Source organism: Anguilla rostrata, chromosome 11 (genome assembly GCF_018555375.3).
Source record: "Anguilla rostrata isolate EN2019 chromosome 11, ASM1855537v3, whole genome shotgun sequence".
Lineage (NCBI taxonomy): Eukaryota > Metazoa > Chordata > Actinopteri > Anguilliformes > Anguillidae > Anguilla > Anguilla rostrata.
The window spans coordinates 31,528,853-31,547,292 of NC_057943.1; the positions used below are offsets into that span (position 1 = coordinate 31,528,853).

At 43.4% G+C, this 18,440-nt stretch overlaps 1 protein-coding gene across 1 annotated transcript in view; it reads left to right on the top strand.

The window, feature by feature from the left end:
* Positions 1–18,440, top strand: part of rtel1 (regulator of telomere elongation helicase 1) — a 44,400-nt gene that overhangs the window by 15,552 nt on the left and 10,408 nt on the right. Inside the window, exons 15-27 of the mRNA XM_064299386.1 lie at positions 580–661; positions 1,282–1,414; positions 4,239–4,352; positions 5,441–5,481; positions 6,277–6,362; positions 6,718–6,795; positions 7,081–7,158; positions 7,447–7,593; positions 9,157–9,272; positions 10,127–10,250; positions 11,654–11,843; positions 14,332–14,486; positions 17,809–17,904. Coding sequence (XP_064155456.1) covers positions 580–661; positions 1,282–1,414; positions 4,239–4,352; positions 5,441–5,481; positions 6,277–6,362; positions 6,718–6,795; positions 7,081–7,158; positions 7,447–7,593; positions 9,157–9,272; positions 10,127–10,250; positions 11,654–11,843; positions 14,332–14,486; positions 17,809–17,904 — 1,440 coding nt within the window. The remainder of the gene's footprint in view (positions 1–579; positions 662–1,281; positions 1,415–4,238; positions 4,353–5,440; positions 5,482–6,276; positions 6,363–6,717; positions 6,796–7,080; positions 7,159–7,446; positions 7,594–9,156; positions 9,273–10,126; positions 10,251–11,653; positions 11,844–14,331; positions 14,487–17,808; positions 17,905–18,440) is intronic.

Here is an 18,440-nt window from a genome sequence, read left to right on the forward strand (position 1 = left end):
ATAGGCAATAGCCTATTAATTTAGTTATAATCCAAGAGCGCTTAAACCTTAGTGTAGGAATTTGATTCGCTAAGCAAGTAATACCAGTATGATATTGTTCTGTTGAGTCTGTGGGGTATTATTCAGCCCAAAATGAAAATCGAAAATTGTGATTTGAATTGATTTGAATAATTTTTTAGAGCAGTTGAGCGAGCGTAAGTGATTTGCTCACTGTGTCAGCCTGCAATGCCTACTATAGAGTACTGCTCAGACATGCTAATCTCCCAGTGACTCAAAGCATGATGGGAAGTGGAATTGGACTGAATGAAATAGTTTCGCTTGGCTTTCCATTAAACTCACAGTTCAGTCGGCCCTTTTCACACAAGCTTTATTTCCCAGGATCACATTTCTGGTATTACCTGATCTTTTCTCAGAGATACTCATGGTTATGACAGCGTGCAGAAAAAACAATGGGTTCAGAATGAAAGCAATGAAAGCCCTTCAGTTCGGAATGACCTCACGCTGCAGGAATGTTTTTTGTTTTTTTCCCTCCCTCGCTGTGTCACGTCCGTATTTCTTGAGCACATTCTGTCTTAATAGGTTCACATCCACCGGGACACCAGCCACAATCGGAAAAAACAAGCCGTGGACGTGTGGGCCTCATCGTCCTCGAAGAAACAAGGTGCTCAGATGAATGCATCTGCTTCCTGTTTCCCCCCCCCCCCCCCCATTACTCCTGTACGATGTGTGTAAGTGTGTAATGCAGATTTCAAAGCACGGCTAGATTTTTTGCTGGTCCATCCCAATCTAATTGTCCTAATCCTAATCCTTCCATTTTGAAACATGCCCTTTGGAAAAATAATTGCTAGTGAATTACTTTGTTCCCCCCCCCCCTCCCCCAAGCACACATCCACTTTTAGGTTCCTTGATTTTTTTTTTTTACCAGACTGAACATTGATTTTATTTGCTACTTTTCCATTGGTACTACCCATCAGATAAATTTCTTCTATAATTTTACATGTTGGTAACTGTGTACCGTTCCTGGTGAATACGGAATAATCCCAAACATTCAACCTTGTATATACAAAAGACATAATCCCAATTAATCCCACACAGGCAACCTGGTATATTCAAAATGTAATCCCATTTAATCCCTCATTCAACCTTGTATGTTCAAAACGTATAATCCCCTGTAGTCTGACCACAGGATGTATGAAGGTGGGGCCTTAACAGGGGGGTGGGTCCTGGGTCCTGAGCAGGGGGGTGGGGCCTCATCTGACCCCAGAGTGTTTTCTCCTGCAGGGAACATCCTGAGTTACTGGTGCTTTTGCCCCGGGTTCAGCATGAAGGAGCTGGTGCGCCAGGGGGTCCGGAGCATCATCCTGACCAGCGGCACCCTCTCGCCCCTCTCCTCCTTCACCTCCGAAATGCAGATGTCAGTGCTGCTACTGCCCTTTCCAGCCGAGCCGTTAAAAGTCAGATCTCTCTCACTCCCTCTGTCTTGCTCTTTCGCTCTCTGTCTCTCTCTCCCTCTCTGTCTATCTCATTTTCTCGCTCCCTCTGTCTCTCTCCCACTGTCTGTCTCTGTCTCTCTCCGTCTCTCTCGCTACCTCTGTATCTGTCTCCCTCACTCTCTTGCTCCCCCTCTTGCTCCCTCTGTCACTCACTCACTGTCTGTCTCGCTCTCGTTCCCTGTCTCTCTCTCCCTTTGCCTCTCTCTCTCCAGAGCAACTGGCACAACTTTTTACACAACTTTTTTCTCTGTCTTTCTCTCTGTCTTTCTCTCTGTCTCTCGTTTTCCTTCTGTCTTTCCATCCCTTGCTGTTTCCTGCCCCAAATCACTCTTTCTCTCCTCTATTTTGTTGTTTTAATTTTGAATAAATTAGATTTTTATGTAAAATGATGCAGAAATACTGTAAAGCGGAAAGGTCCTGAAAACCTAAATGAAAACAGGAAGTGGAATTGAAATTGAAATATTAATAAACACATATAAAATATAAAACATATATAATAAAATAATAATAACAACATGTAGTATAAAGAAAATAATGTTGGTCTGCATTCTCTGTAATTGAAGGGGGAAAAAGATAAAGATGGGTTTGCGTGACAAGTCTTGGGTTAGCCAGCTGAACTTTGGACCAAAGAAACACGATATAATACCAGAGAAAACACAATATTGTTGACTCATACATGGGGAGTTTCCTATTCCCACCTGTTTGTTTCTATAATTGAGTAGTAGCATATTCATTTTGGATGGCGACCTTAATGTTTTGTAATGTTTTGGTCATTTATGACTAGGGCAATCAGCTTGTCTCCACCATGTGACCTGCAGGGATGTAATCTTATTTTTAATAATCCTCCATCCTCCAGGGGTTTCCATAGACTCTCCCAACAGCACAATCAAGTGACTAATTGTGCAATTAATTTTTAATGGAGACATTTATAAAAAACAGTTAGTTGATCTAATATGGGGAGAGTCAGGAAGGAAAGTGAGCATGGGTGGAAGTTTAAATGCTATGTAAAGCATGTCTTTGAGCCAGTGGTCTTCACTCCTGGTTTTGGACAGCCACAGGGCTTTCGTTGTTACTCAGCACTTGAGCAGCACGGCAATTGATCAGGTAAAGCAGTTGATTACTCAGCTATCTCGGGTCACCTGGTTTATTGGAGCGGGCTCAGTCACTGATCTTCAGGAAAAAAACAAAACCCGCAGACTCTGTGGCTCTCATTTTTATTGTGGGTATTTCCCACTGCTTCTAACAAACCTAACATGCCCCTTAACATTTAAAGGATAATAAAAACTAGATCATGTTTTTGTTTGAGTTTCGCAAACTTGCACTGCCACTCAAACGTGAAAAGGTTATGTTTGTTTTGCCCAGAGCCAGGCCCACACCCGTGGAGTAGAAGTAGGTGAAAACTTGACATTGTCATCAGTGCTTAAGCAGTGGCAATTACATTGTCAGCTTAGATTATTGAGGCGGTGCAAACAGGAGGATTTATTGTGAAGGGCCTTGGCAGAAACGTACGCTATTGCGGAAGATTGAAAATACCAATGCGAGGGGAGATAACGAGGGGAGTCGAGCCGGCGGCCCTGTTCATGGCACGCGAACGCACGCGTCTGATCTCGGCCTCGTTCCCGATGACTAACGCGCCGTCGTCTCGCCCGAGACAAGACCTAAAACCGCCGTAATCCGATAAGCCTGCAGATATCGTCAGAGCTCACCTGACACATCTGATATGTCTCTCTCTCTCTCTCTCTCTCAATTTCAATTTCAATTTCAAAGTGCTTTATTGGCATGACAAATATAGGCACTTGTGTTGCCAAAGCAGTGGTTATAACATACAACTATATACAATTAAACCGTTATATAAAAAATAAATAAAATAAAAAAATAAAAATAAAAAAATATATACAAAAATATCAGTAAGTGATGTTAGGTGTGTGTGTGTGTGTGTCTGACTATCTGTGTGTTATGTGCATGAGTGAATATTATGTGTCTGCTTGTACGTGTGTATGCTGTGTGTAAATGTGTGCATGAGGTGGTCACACATTGTCCCTCAGAGTATGGCAAGAGAACACAAATTGTGCTGCTAATATGCAGCAGCCTTTTTCTTCTCCTAATAGGTAGGGTAATCTATCGTCATTGGGTATATCATTGAATTGGGGACATTTCTGGATTATTTTTTGGTAGAATTTTTGGCGAATTTGGTCAAATTTTGTGCATTCCATTAGGAAGTGTTTTTCCGTTTCAATTTGGTTGCCTTTGCATTGTTGGCACAATCTATTTTCTTTGGCAACCATGATTGTCTGTGCCTGCCAGTTTCTATGGCTAAGTGGTGCTCGCTGAGTCTGTACCTCGTCAAGGTGGTTCTCAGTTTTTTGTCAGTAACTGTGGTCAGGTAGTTCGCTACAGCATACTGTCTTTTTAGGGCCAAATAACATTTCATTTTACTTTGCAATTTTGTTTTAGTTTCCCAGTAGGTTATATAATTCTGTTTCAGCTGTGTTGCAATTTGGTTTATTCTAATTATGTTTGTAGTTTTGTTCTGATCCTGAGCAGGTGAGGTGTTAGTGTGTGTTAGTGTATGTGGGGAACTAAGGCTCAGGACCAGCTGAGTGAGGGGATTGTTTGCTTTGCTCAACTCTTGGTATTGCAGGGCTTTGTATTGATGTGAGTGGGGGTCACTTTGTTTTAGGTGCTTCCTCTCTCTCTCTCTCTCTCTTTTCTCTCTTCTCCTTGCGTTGTGGGCGTTCTTTTCAGACCTTTCCCGGTGCGTTTGGAGAACCCGCACGTAATCCAGCGAGACCAGATCTTCGTCAGCGTCGTCGACAGAGGGCCCGATGGCGTGCAGCTGAGCTCGGCCTTCGATCGGAGGTGCGCGTCAGGCGGCGCCGCCGCGGCTCCCGCCTTCGCGGGATTTTCCCGCCTCGGCCGGAGACGAAAGGCGGAGAGCAGGCCCGATGTCTTGGGTTTGCCTTGTCACTCGAAACCGTTTTTTTTTTCCCCCTCACCCAGCATTGATTTCCCTGCCGCTTTTTGTTACTTAATATTTCAACTTGTATTGTGTTTACTAAAAGTTGCCGGGAAACAGAAATAACACAGGTGCGTTGCAAATGTAACCTCTTTGTCCAAATGCCAAATCTGGCTAGCCCTTAACAATTTAGGACTTTATGACTCCTCGTGTGAGCATCACAGGGACTTGGAAAATAGCTTAAATGAAGCAAGAGACTTGTACCATTAAGAATACTAACTTATATATGGTATGTATTATTTCACATTCATAATTTAGGTAGAAATTAAGTGCCACAAATGCAATTATCTTGGCAAAAATACAATAATGAAGTTGTTCTCCTAATAATGTCCCCACATTATATACAATAAAATAATATTCCACAGTCAGAAAAGGTTTGACTATGTTCTAGCTTCGTGGTAAACCAAACATCAAACCTGACCGAGCCACTTGCAGTGCATTGTGGGGAACATACCTCTACTAATTATAATATTGGGGATTAATATTTGAAACATGTCTGTCTTAACCTTGCACGTGGCACCAATTATGTAGGTGGAGTGGTATAACCGCACTAAATAATCAGTCTCATAAAATGAACCATGAAATTGGGTTTAGAGTTAATAATTAAAATGACCAGTACTAATTGTCCAATATAATTAATGATGGCACTTAGAATCTATCTCAGGACACTGGCCACTAGGGGGCTTGCGCGAAGCGGGTAAGGCTGAAGGCTACAAGCAGTATTTGCCAGAGTGGTACTAGAAAGAGTACATACTAATGCAACCCCACACATCCTTTTAGAAACCCCTGAATCTGGTTCTTCCTGAACGTGGCATGCCCTGTTAGGGAGTCTCCTTGTGCTCTCCATTACAGCTGGAGTTAAGTCAGTGCCTATTTACCTCGGAACTGTGGCCTTGCGCGGTTTCAGTGAAAATGTGTTCTTTTCTTCTAGGTTTGTTCCTGAAAACATGGCTTCGCTGGGCAATACCATCGGTAAGACGTGACCTACGGCGTTTTTTCTTTTCCTGCTCCCGCGGTGAACACGTTTCTTTTGTTCGCCTGACCACTTACGCCAGTTATGAGCTGGAAAGTGTCCACGTATGTCTGTGGTTTGAATTCACTGGAAAAGCCGTTCATGCGTACCACCGCAGCTTATGTTACTCTGCCCACACCAGGATTCAGCCCTGAAACCCTACGGGCCTTTCCAATAAAGACAATTAGGTAAGCTTGGGTAAACCGCTGACTAGACCCTGATGTGTTGTACTGCACATATTTCCTGGCAGTGTCCTCCCCTCATTTTCCCACCAGACCTCGCTTACCGGCAGCAAAAACATCACGTACAAATGCCCTCTCGTAGGAAACCATTCTATACCGCCCCCTGCTGTCCACCATTCACCAGCTCTCTGCGTTGATGAAATGTGCAATCGCGCGTGATACCAAATACTCACGATAATTGTAATTTGATTCTTTTTCGTGAGAGAGAGAAGTGTCTGATCAGTTGGAGCAGCTTCTGTTTGTGTGGCGCTCTGCCATTTGGCAAAGAAACTTTCCGGTTAGATCCCGGACAAGACGTGTGGCGCGGTTTGCCGGGTGACTCTTGGTCATGTGATTCTCCTGTACGGGGTCCGAGCCCCATCATGCCACTTTCTCAGCTGTGGCCCTTTCTCCTATCCTCTCTAACTGTCTGAATGTGGGGGGGCGCTTCTTATATTTAAGAAAATTACATCCTGTTCTTTAAGTTTAAAACCTCATGTTTATTGTTCTGTCCTTTTTATTTTCCTCCCACAGTAAATTTGGGACGGGTTGTTCCCCACGGCCTACTGGTGTTCTTCCCCTCTTATCCAGTGATGGATAAGACCATCGAATTCTGGAGGGTAATTAGCTTCCAAGAATTTGAATTAACAGGGCAACGTTTCGGTCTCAAAGACCTGCAGCTGGCATCATCAGGATGCCTGAAGTAGGTCATTGCGACCGAAACGTCACGTCGTTATTTCAAATTCTTGGGAGCTTTTAGTTTTGGTGTGTGGATATCTTTTCCATTTCATAGTTTGCCTTTTTTTTTTTAATCCAGCGCCTGAACCCAACTTGGGCTGGACGTGCACACAAATATCTTTCCATTGTAATTAGCTGTGTTTTTAATGCTATGTGAATGTAGCCGTCAGCTAGAGTCGGGGCGCGGCTCTGTCGCAGCCCTACCCTAGCGAGCGCTCTTTGCCCTTGTCCCCGCAGGCTAACGGGCACGCTGACCGAATAGAGAAACTGAAACCCATGTTTGTGGAGCCGCGAGGCAAGGGGACCTTCACTGAGGTTAGCACAGCATATATTTTTCATGTCTTTGTGTCATAGTGGGTACTTTCTTTATTGCTGTTTATCATTTCCTCCTCGCATACTATGCTGCAGAAGAAATTGGCCCATGGGGATAATTATGACTCTATATAACTAGCGGTGCTGCAGCCGTTAGCCTTTGCTTGCACGCTAATCACTGAAGGTGCTGTAATGGCTCTCCATGGGGCATTCCGTCTGTTGACATTACTCGTAGGCAAAATCCACCATTTGTGGGATGTAATGTTTCTCTCTTGTCCTGCGGTTTAGGTGATGGATGCTTATTATAGTAAAGTTGATGATCGTGAAACGAAAGGAGGCAGTTTCTTTGCAGTATGCAGAGGAAAGGTGAGCCTTTCCGTTTCTCCTCTTTAACGTTTATATTTCACACTGCTGTCCTGGCTGTACGACGTTGTCAATGTGTGCATTTGATTTGATATTTAGTACTGCTTGTCCTGATTATCTGCTGTTTGCACAGTTGGATGTATAAACTTTATTACATCATTTTCAGATGTGTGTGTGTGTTTGTCACATGACGTGACATCATACTGTTACATCCACTGTGGGGGACGCTTCTCACCAAGTAGATGGTGGTTTAAATCAGCCTGGAAAACTAGTAATTTCCTGTTTTCTCAGGCCAGCGAAGGGCTGGACTTCGCGGACACCTACGGCCGTGGTGTTGTCATCACCGGCCTGCCGTTCCCGCCCATGATGGACCCGAAAGTCATTCTGAAGATGCAGTACCTCGACGAAATGTGCAGAAAGGCTCTGGGTGGAGTCAGGGTAAAGAGTGATTTACTTTGGACTTGCCCCCTTACTGTTTGTCCTTCATCATCATCATCATCATCATCAGCATCAGCATCATCATTATTATTATTAGGTGCTGGGGCCCTATTTTTTTCTTTCGATTTGTATTATTTTTCTGCCCTAAAAGTGTTTGCACAGCAAAAACTACATCGTAGAGAAACCAAATTTGGCAGGTAGGTTCACATTCCCACCCACTACTCAGGATAAAAAAATGAAAAATAAGAACTTAGATAGTGGTGCTGTAAGACAAAGCTATCGTTTTTGGGCTATAACTTTTGAACCGTTTGGCTTTATTCTCAAGATTATTCTTTCCTCAGATTCCCTGATTCATAACAAGCACTTTCCATAAGGACCCACAAAGTGCGCCATATTGGATTTTCTGCAGCATTTTTACCTTTTTTGAAAAATGCTTTCAAAAAACGCTTCTTCTACAGATTTGCACAAATTGGTGTATAGGCCTGATTCTCACAAAAATTGATACCTATCACCGTGAAGAAGGTTCAAGGAGGTGCATAAAATTTGGTTTTGCTTTGTCAATAAGATAATAATACCATTACTTATGAACAAAATTACCGATCTGCTTGAAATTTGCTGTTTCCAAAAAGTGTTGCCTCCAATATTGTAGTAGCCTGCAAAACTTTCTGAAAATTGGCCAATAGGAGGCGATAAATAAAAAAAATAAAAAGTTACATCAAAACACTCAACGCTGCAGTAAGCTGACAACTTGCATTTCAGCCGGGCTTATGATAAGAATGCTTATAAATCCCAAAGCATTTCACATAGTCCTATGCAATGAACATAATGACAAAATATGGTGACATATTTCACCAAACTTTCAAGGATGACCAATGTTGACATCTGAGATAGACACAATAACATTTGGATATACACATACACAGGGCATAAAACACTAACATGCAATGCTATTCGAATTTTGGACGAACAGGCCTCCGTGTCCCCAGTTGCTAATGCAATTAAATAATTACTGATAACATTCAGCATTTCCTACAGGAAGTGTACTGTTATCAAGTATACTGGAAGTATGCTTCTTTATTTCCAGAGATAGGATAACTGCTCATTTAGCCATCAGCAGCTTGATTCATGTGAATTTAACTGATTCTTGAGTAAGTTTTCAAATTCAAGTCACATTTTTTGAAATAGGCGTGCTGTTCTGTTTTTTTGTCTTGGTTACAGTATTCCTTTCTTCATTGTCATAAAAATTTAAATAGGTTGTTTTAAAGTCCAGTTTTAATTTCAAAGTGAAAATCACTGATGGATACTTGTCTGTTATGGGCTTCCTTTCCGGCACAGACAGTGGATGTCCGCGTCTCTTTTTAGAATTTGATTGTAGTTACGGTTACCATGCAGGAAGGTTACCATGGCAGTGACATTTTGCCTCGTCAGTTTTATTGAGCCATTTGACAGCACCTGTTGTGCCGCTTCATTCCAGATAAGTCTCCTTTCCACTAGACGTGGGTTGAAGTCATTGTGTGTTTGCGTGCGGTTGGTAAATGTCTTTGCGTGCGTGTGGGTGTTCAGTATTTGTCCGGGCAGGAGTGGTACCGACAGCAGGCGTCCCGGGCAGTGAACCAAGCCATCGGCAGGGTGATCCGGCATTGCAGCGATTACGGGGCCATTTTCCTGTGCGATCACAGGTCAGGACCCCTCTGAACGCCCTCCACCCGTCCCCCCCCCCCCCCCCGCTTCCCCTAACCCAGCTCCACCTCCGCTCACTACCGCCACCTCCACCCGCACACTACCGCACTCTCCACAGGTGCTCGCTGCCGAAACCTCCCTCCCCCCTCGCTCGCTGCTGCAACCCCCGCAGGCTCCGACTTACCACAACCTCCACAGGTGCTCACTACCGCAGTACTGGGCCAGGGCCCGATCTCTCTGTTTTAATGCAACCCTATCACGGCAAACTTACAAGCGCATGATTGCGTTAAGAACAATTAGTGGCCCGGCTTTTCAATCGCATAGCAGCAGGACTTGGTTTTGCTTTGTTTCTCAGCCCGTTTTCTGTTACACTCTTCATCATCGAATCAAGTCATCCATTTTTTAATAGTTATAAATAAAATATATAATAAAACCCATGCTATGATTATTCAGTATTTTTGAAAATCCTGAAAGCAAAATGCTTCGATAACCACCTACAGGAAAATATGACTATTAGAAATAAAAATGGAGTCAAGAATAGTTATTTGTCATTTTGGAAAAATGTGAATCATGTAATCAACATGAATTGACATTTTAACCAATCAGCAGTGTGACTGTTTAGAGCCGATCAGAAGCAAACTGCAAGCGAATATTCAAACGGGATGGATGCGTTGTGTCACACCGGCTCTGTAAGGGTTGCTATGAGGATGGTCATTGCCTCAAATTGTGTAACTGATTGCCTTGAGAAGTTTATGAAATTGTGGGACGCTGATGATGATTAGCCGAGCGGTAAGGGTTGCTGTCTGCTGTCGCTGGAAAAATGAACGCCTTTCCTCTGAAATTTTTCGCTCAGGTTTAAGAGTGCCGATGCTCGCTCTCAGCTGCCTTCGTGGGTGAAGCCGCACCTCCGTTCGGACGAGAAGTTCGGAAACGTGGTCCGCGACGTCGCGCAGTTCTTCAGAGTCGCTCAGAAACTGGTACGTAATGTTTCCGTAGATTCGTCGGTGACTAATGTGATGGGTAGCGCACTGTTTTTATTCCATGAAAAGCCCTTAAGATAACACCCAATGTTAAAGGGTTTCAGCAGTCCCCAGCATCAACATTTCCGGGCTGTTTTCCTATGACTCACGTGTACTGTGTTTTGAAAGAGGAAGAACAAAGGAGCAGATGGCTATTTTTTTGCGTGTAGTAGACAAAATCTTAACAAATGCAGAAACAGATCGTCGACAGATATTCCCGCAAGTCAGTGACATCTCAACTCACACTGCTTTGAATTTCTGATCGCACGACAGGCTGTATGAACCGTATTAGGCAGTAGGCTGCTTTCTTCATTACTCAGCAGGACGTCTGGTGTGCAGGATCTTTCCTGGCTCAAAGTAGGGCATGGTGGTGACTTGACTGTGACTGCGGTTGGTCTGCCCCCTTGCCTCCCTGTCTCTCTCTATATTTAGCTACATTTAGAATGTAAGGTTCTGTAACGACTTCTAGAGGTCACCATGTGCATTGAGATGCGGGCTATAAAACCATGAAACACGTGGCAAAATGTTACATTTTTTGAAAGTTTACCCAAGTGGCCGAATTAGGGGGGAAATATAGCCTATACCAGTGGTCTCCAACCCTGGTCCTGGAGAGCTACGGGATCTGCTGGTTTTCATAGTGACTCTGCATGAATCAATTAGAGCAGTTGATTACGCACATAACTCAACTCACCTGGTGTCTTGGGTCTCAATTGGGTGCTGATTTTAAGGTGAAAACAAAAACCAGCAGACGCTGTAGCTCTCCAGGACCAGGGTTGGAGACCACTGGCCTATACTGAAGGATTATCATATTGTAGGGGGTCATTGTACAGGAGTAGTGATATTTGGAATTTCAACATGTCTTGAAATGCATCTCATTTTTGTCACTCAGAGAGTGGTCAATGTGTGGAATAGCTTGCCTGGACATGTAGTGGCAGGAGGCAGAAACACTGGGGGTATTCAAGGACCGGCTTGATACAGTGTTAGATACTATCTAGCTTTTAGGTAAACTAAGCATTAAGTACAGTTTAGTGGTAGGAATAGACGAGCAGTGTTGGGCTGAATGGCCTGTTCTCGTCTTACGTTATGTTATGTTATGTAATATTAACCTTTTATAACTGAATGAAAAAGCCACTTGGGTGGCCCAACCAAGGCATTTCAATGCAGGAAAAACCGTGGCGCGACTAATAAGTCACGTTGGACTTCTGGTTGAGTGACTAATATACAGATGAAAAGGAAACCCCTGTGAGGTGTTACTGGTTTGTTGGCTTGCTGTAGGTTAACCCCGGTTATGGCTTACTTGGACACATTTCACAAGCATGAAGTGCGTGGGTCTGAGCTCAGTGTACATCCATGTTGCGCAGAGACCCCCACCGGAGAAGAAGGCCGTGGCGGCCGGCCGCGGGGCCGCGTGGTCCTCGGAAGCCGGGGCCTCCAGCAGCGGGTCCCCCAGTGGTGGGTCCCACCGGCCCTGCCCTACTCTTCTCAGCTCTTTCATGCCCAAGGCCAAAGCTCTGGACTCCCACGTCCCCAGCCTGAAGAAACGCAGGCTCGGTAAGTACCTCCAGTATATGCACTTCCCCTAGTGTGTACCCCGAGTATAAGCGCTTCCCCCATTAGGTACCCCCATATTAAGCACACCCCCTAATGTGTACCCCCAGTTTAAATGCAGCCTTGTGGGGGTACCCTGAGTTTAATTGCATCCCCTAGTGTGTACCTCAAGTTTAAGCGTCTCCCCGAGTAGATATCCCCGATTTAAGTGCAGCCCCCAGTAGGTACCCCAGTTTAAGCGCATCCCACAGTAGGTGCCCCCCATTTTAAGTGCAGCCCCAGTAGGTACCTTGAGTTTAAGCACAGCCCCCAGTAGGTACTCCAGTTTAAGCACAGCCTCCAGTAGGTACCCCAGTTTAAGCACAGCCCCCAGTAGGTACCCCAGTTTAAGCACAGCCCCCTGTAGGTACCTCAGTTTAAGCACAGCTGGCAGTAAGTACTCCCAGTTTAAACGCAGCCCCCAAAGTGTACCCCAAGTTTAAGCACAGCCCCCAGTAGGTACCCCCTGTATAAGCGCCGCCCCCACTGTGTACAAACATACAATCAGATTTAATTATTGACTGTGCTTACGTTTCCACAAAAGAACAGTCTTATCTGAGTTTTTTTCTTCGATACAAATCAACGTGAGTTTGGAGACCTATGTAAAGGCATACGCAGAAGAGATGTCTATTTAGAGTGTTTGATATTTATGCAAAGTCAATTTCAGTAGTTACTTTAAAAACGAAATGTTTTTCAATATAAGTATTATTAATATTATATCAATTTTAAATAGGATGTTGATTTAACTACATTAAATCAACTAACATATTCTAAATAACCTCACATTTTTCACTAGTTTTTATTTATTAGTTTTCCATTTTCATTTCAGTTTAGTTTTAGTTTTAAGTGCAGATTTGCTGGTTTTTGCTGCTAGGGTTGGGTCTGTTTCCGGTTTTGCTGGTCCAGTCAAGTGTACAAGCTTAAACCGGTTTGATTTTATGCGAACTGACTGAACCGGCATTTGTCATTATGGCAAATTAAAAAGTAGCCTACATCAGCAATATGTGCCGACGGTGCTAAATCCAACTTGTATTGCATTAGTCATAAGCAATATGACAATGTGATTAACATAATATTGTTTGTTTATACAATGGCTTGGCTGAATACTCGATTCTGATTGGTCCAAGGATGGGCATTAATTCTCAGTTAAGGGACACCTCGGCCTTTTAACAGTTCTAAAATCAATGCGCTTCAAAATCCAGCATTCTAAAGCAGTTAAAACAGCAACATTATTCTTTCGATTTTGAATTGTTGTTACGTACCCTTCCCGTTCCAATGTCCAATTTCGCAATTGATGGCAACGTTGAATCACGGTGCTAGTCACTGGCTTTATTTAGGGTTGCCAGATGTCCCACAAAATTACGGAATCGTCCCTCATTTGGACAGTAGAATAAGCATTCCGTATTTTACTTGTGGCTACCGGACGCATTTTCCTTTGTATCTTTGTCAACGATTGCATTTATAGTAACCGCTGTTCTGAATATAATAAAGCATGCCGTGAGACCATTTTTGCCTAAAACCCAGCTGAATTTTAATATTGGCTAGGTGACAAGTGACAGCAAACCTATCATAAAGCTAGCTGGCATTCAAGCCCGATTCTTGGGAAAACGCTATGTCTGCATGACCGCACCATTATAAAAAGCACAACAGAGCCATGGAAATGAATTTGATTGAGTTATGGTTTCATGCAGTTTTCTTAAATAATGCAATGACAAAAATGACCAAAATTGGTGTTAATTGTATGGTATAAAAATAGAAGGAACTATTTTTTCCTGATAGAATTGTTGTTTTCATAAATTAACGACTAGAGTTTTTGCTTAACAACGGTGCAAATAGAACTACCAACGAGAGTTTTGCTTGACAACGGTAAAATAATATGCCCAAATGGCTGTGGAAGAATATTTCAATTTCAGCTGATTAAGTCGATAAAAATCAATAAATATTAAAGTAACCTTATTGGTAACCCGTTGTATAAGTGGAATAACGTGCGACACCTAGTGGTAAAATGTGGTAGTACCGGTCCGGTCCCGTTTTTGGCTTAATATCAAACCGGTTTGAATATTTTTACATCGGCCCAACCCTATTTGCTGCTTTTGGACTACTCGGCTAATTGTGCATTGCAGAGAGAGCATGTCTTTAGGGACTCGAAATCTAGCCCTGAAATTATCCTCCATTACGACTGACGTTAAATACTCCAGCGTTTTTCCCGAAGACCTGGCAGCTTATCGTTTCTAACACCCACCTTAGGCAGAGAATGTGACACAGTGCCCCCTAGTGGACCATGTGAACAGCACGTAGAGTAGTGTCAGTGTGACACAGTGCCCTCTGGTGGACGAGGTCAGCAGCACATAGAATAGCATCAATGCGGCACAGTGCCCCCTGGTATACAACAAGGGCACGGCGCAGGGCAGCGGTTCTCCTGCTCCCACTTAGCGCTCGCGCTCTTGTTAAGACGACCAGGCGACGGGGGGCGGAACGGCCCGGCTCTGCATCCAGTACGAGGCGGATATGGACGACCGGAGGAAGCCGACAGGTCTCCTGGACGCCCTGGAGGACAGCGACAGGACCAGGCGGGACGACAGGGACCACCTGCCGGGCGAGGAGAAGGTGGGAGCTTTATTAGCACTTCGTTCTCCGTGTGTATTTTTTTCACTTTATTGAGACCGAGGGGAGTCGGAGAGGGTTGCGGAGAGAGGTGCCATCACAGTACAGTAAGCGCCGTGGTGGGGGATCAAACCCTGTGTAAAATACAATAAAATGATACGGTTTATGGTTGCCTTTTATAGAAAATCCTCCCCCCCTTTCATTTGCAAACGAGTACGTGGTGATGTCATAAATATGCAAACGGCGGTATGACATCATTTAGGGTCTTCTAGTGAGTTTTTGAGCTGTGTTAGCTACTTTGCGTGGGGAGAGTGGCAGCACTGCCCTGTATTCTGGACTGCTAACGGTCTCTGTTTTATTTTGGGTAAGCTTAGTGTTTGCTACTAGACCCCCTGCCTTGACGGTCACCAACACAAAGCCAATTTTTTAAATTTCTCCCCTGGGTTTCACTGTACAAATTTTTTTTTACCAAGCTAGATGGAAATTTGTACACTGACCGATAATAATGTTTTTCTTTTAAAAAAAAATGCGAATACATTTATGGTCTTATGTTCATATTTTTTAATAATTATTTTGAACTATATAATGCATATAATGGTATGTGTTTAGAAGTTGTATAACCTAACAAGGTGCCTTTCACTAAGAAACCCAGTTTAACAGGTTGAAACCGAACAGCTGCAGGTGTGCTCTAGGAATGTAATAACTTTGGGAATGTGGAAACGTTAATTAATTTTGCATGCCTCTTCCCTCTGGCACTGTCCCGTAATTTCCCGTAATGAGTCCTTTCCTTTCACTTTCAATTGTGGTTCAGCGTAGATAGAAACCTGTGGTGTTTACCAACACGCACATCTGCGTTCGGACGTCACTCGGAGCAGAGTCCGAATCGAAACCGTCTGACCTCCCCGCTACGCGCGCCTCGAGTCACTTCCTCCTCATAACCGTAAATAGCCTGTAATAAAAATCCCTGTTGGGTTGGTCAGGGCGTTCTGGGACTGCGTTTACAGGAAGTGCAGAGCGTTTTTCCTGAAACGTTGCCGAGATCTTCCCAGCAGAGCGATGATAACGTTAGGTACACGCAGGTCTTTGAACCTTTCACAGATAGCTCGCAGTCTACCTTAAGTTCCTGTCCAAACTTTGCATGTACACCAAGCCCAGATTGTGGAATCTAATTTTGGAGCCAGGAAACCCCAGAAATTCCAGTCTATGTCAAGAAGGAAAATAAATTTCCTGCTTGGCGAAATTTGTGATTCCTGTTTCAATGCGTGTTACCACTCAGGTGCGTGTGTGCTGTTGCCTTGCATTCATTAAACCGTGGTGTCTTTAACCAGATACACGTTTCTTTGGGACATTTTCAAATTATTCATTTTATTATTATTTGCACATCACAAGTGATTTAAAAGCACAGCTGCTAACCCTCAACCGTGTAACATGACATTTTATTTAGCCCCTCGGCAGAAAGACACGGAAGTGTCAGCCGTCTCGGTTTTTAGAGTGTCACCTTTGAGAAGCAGACAGTATAATAACCCGCTCTGTCTAACCATAGGAATGTGTCTGCTCTTTATCCCTGATTCCCCCCTCCACAAACATAAAAAGGAAACTCCCTGCGACAGGGATACAAAAAGTGTTCTGGAATTTTCTTTCAGAGTCACCGTGCGGCTACTGACGCACAAAGATCACGTTCCTTTTGATTTCAAGTGCAGTCTGTGGCATTTAATTCAAAACACTGGTTGAAAATGTCTGTGTAGATAATGGCTGTTGAGGCCTGATAGTTGTCCAGATCTACATTTTTAGTTTCAAGTGGAAACCAACGCGGTGCGATTTTGTTCCATGGAAATTATACTCCTGTTGTTGAAAGTAGGAGTAAACTTACGGGTTTTTTTAGATATTCTGTAGCCTGAGCTTGATTGCCTCCTAACATATTCATGTCTAGTCTCTTTATAAACTAGTCAGAACCATGGATCTTTTGATAATGGTGTCAATTCTTATCCCTGCTCCCAACAACATGAGGCAACTTTTATATGTACATTTGTTTGCGTTCAGATGAAACGGTCCTTGTGTGACCTCGCTCTCCATCTTACTCAATCAGTGTAGCCACATCTGCACCCCCTCTCCCTCTCAGCTATTTCCCCCTCTTCTCTTTGAACGACATTAAAATTCTCTTTACTTATCATCAATTTTTGGGTACTTAACATTAGGCCATTAACATCTGTTGCAGAGACATTCTGGGGTTGATCTGGTTTTCTTGTACTTCTGAAGAACAAGCTGTTGATTGGTATTTTCTTTCAAGAATTTCTTCTGTGGCTGTACAGTGCCTTCGGAAAGTATTCAGACCCCTTCACTTTTTCCACATTTTGTTACGTTACAGCCTTATTCTAAAATGGATTACATTCATTTTTATTCTCATGAATCTACACACAATACCCCATAATGACATAATGACAACAGGTTTTTAGAAATTTTTGCAGGGGTCTGAATACTTTCTGAAAACACTGTAACTTGTCTGTCTGTATCAGTAATTGTTTTTTCTCTTAAGGTAGTTAACCGTTGTATACTTGTTGAAACTTAAATCTCTTAATTTTAATCAGGTTGTGTGTTGTACATTTTGATAACGGTTGATCCAACAAGTTGCTATGCCTGTTAACACATTTGCCAATTTAATTGATAATTGGTATCTTTTATAATAATTTTCTAATCAAGTACATTTATTTTACATGTTGGATAAGTAAGGGGTTTTATCTGTTGATACACTTCTATTATTCAACAGTTAAAAACCCCTCACTTTCCACTTTATCCAGAGTGCCGGATGTTAAATGGGGCTGTTAGCTGTTAAAACTGCTGGGTTCAGGAATTAAACCCATTTTACTTAAGCCTCGCTTCTCTGACCGAAGTGAATAAAATTTTTTTTGTTCAGTAATTTTATACTGCGCAGCTAAGGTCACTGAGCCAATGATCCTTTTCATTTGACTCATTATTACCTGCCATTATTACTATTATAATTTTGTGCTGGGATATTAATAGAGTCAACGTTGTTCATGCTTTGTAAATGTCGTTTTTCACGCTAGCCAACATTCTTGTAGCATGTTGGCACTTGCCCCACTATAGCTACTACACAAAAGGCCTCGTTCCAGAATTTTCCCACCCGAAAAAAGAATGCTCGTGTCATGGGAATGCCATCTCCAGCCGCCGAGGCGCTGTTTGCAATGCGCCCCACGTGGAGGATTACGCGCGTGTAACGAACCTGCGAAGCGGCACGTTTCGCAACCCAGGTCATGGGTTTTTTTGTTTGTTTTTTTTGTTTTGGTTGGGCTGGCTTCCTTCTGCACAGGCGAGCCGGCTGTCCACCCTCTCCCTGCAGCATGACAAACGGCTGGACGACGAATCGCGGGGCGGAAGGCGCAAAATCCGATTGGTCCAGGAGCCGGTAAGCGCGCGGAGGTCCCCTGCTGGAGGCCTGTTCCGTAAATGTCTTTCCCCCCCCACCCACTCGTGTTCCCTGTGAAAACGTCACGCGCTTGTTGCTTGAGGCACAGCGTGGTCGTTTCTTTGTCAGTGTTTCTTCCCAAAAAGACTAGTGACACATGACACTTAAGGGAAGAACTGAGGCAGTCCTGGTGATTGACCTCCCCTGTTAAGTGGCTTTTTTTGATTTAAGAAGTTCCTCTTTTTGCCTTTCTCAGGAAGCTTCAGTGGTGGAGGAAAATGTTCTCTTTTAGAGAATGCTGTTCTGGTAACAACTTCAAATTAGCAATGCTCAGTGGCAAAAGCACATCCTTCTAGAATAATGAAGTGGTAAAGCGAGTTTTTTTTAGGGTTACATTTACATTTTTAGCCATTTAACCGACACCCTTTCTAGAATGACTTGCACAGTATACGTTCCTACACACAATCCCATTATTGCAGCTGGATCTTTAATGAAAGTGCTCAGAAACCTGTAATATCAAAGAGGGGAATTTAAGT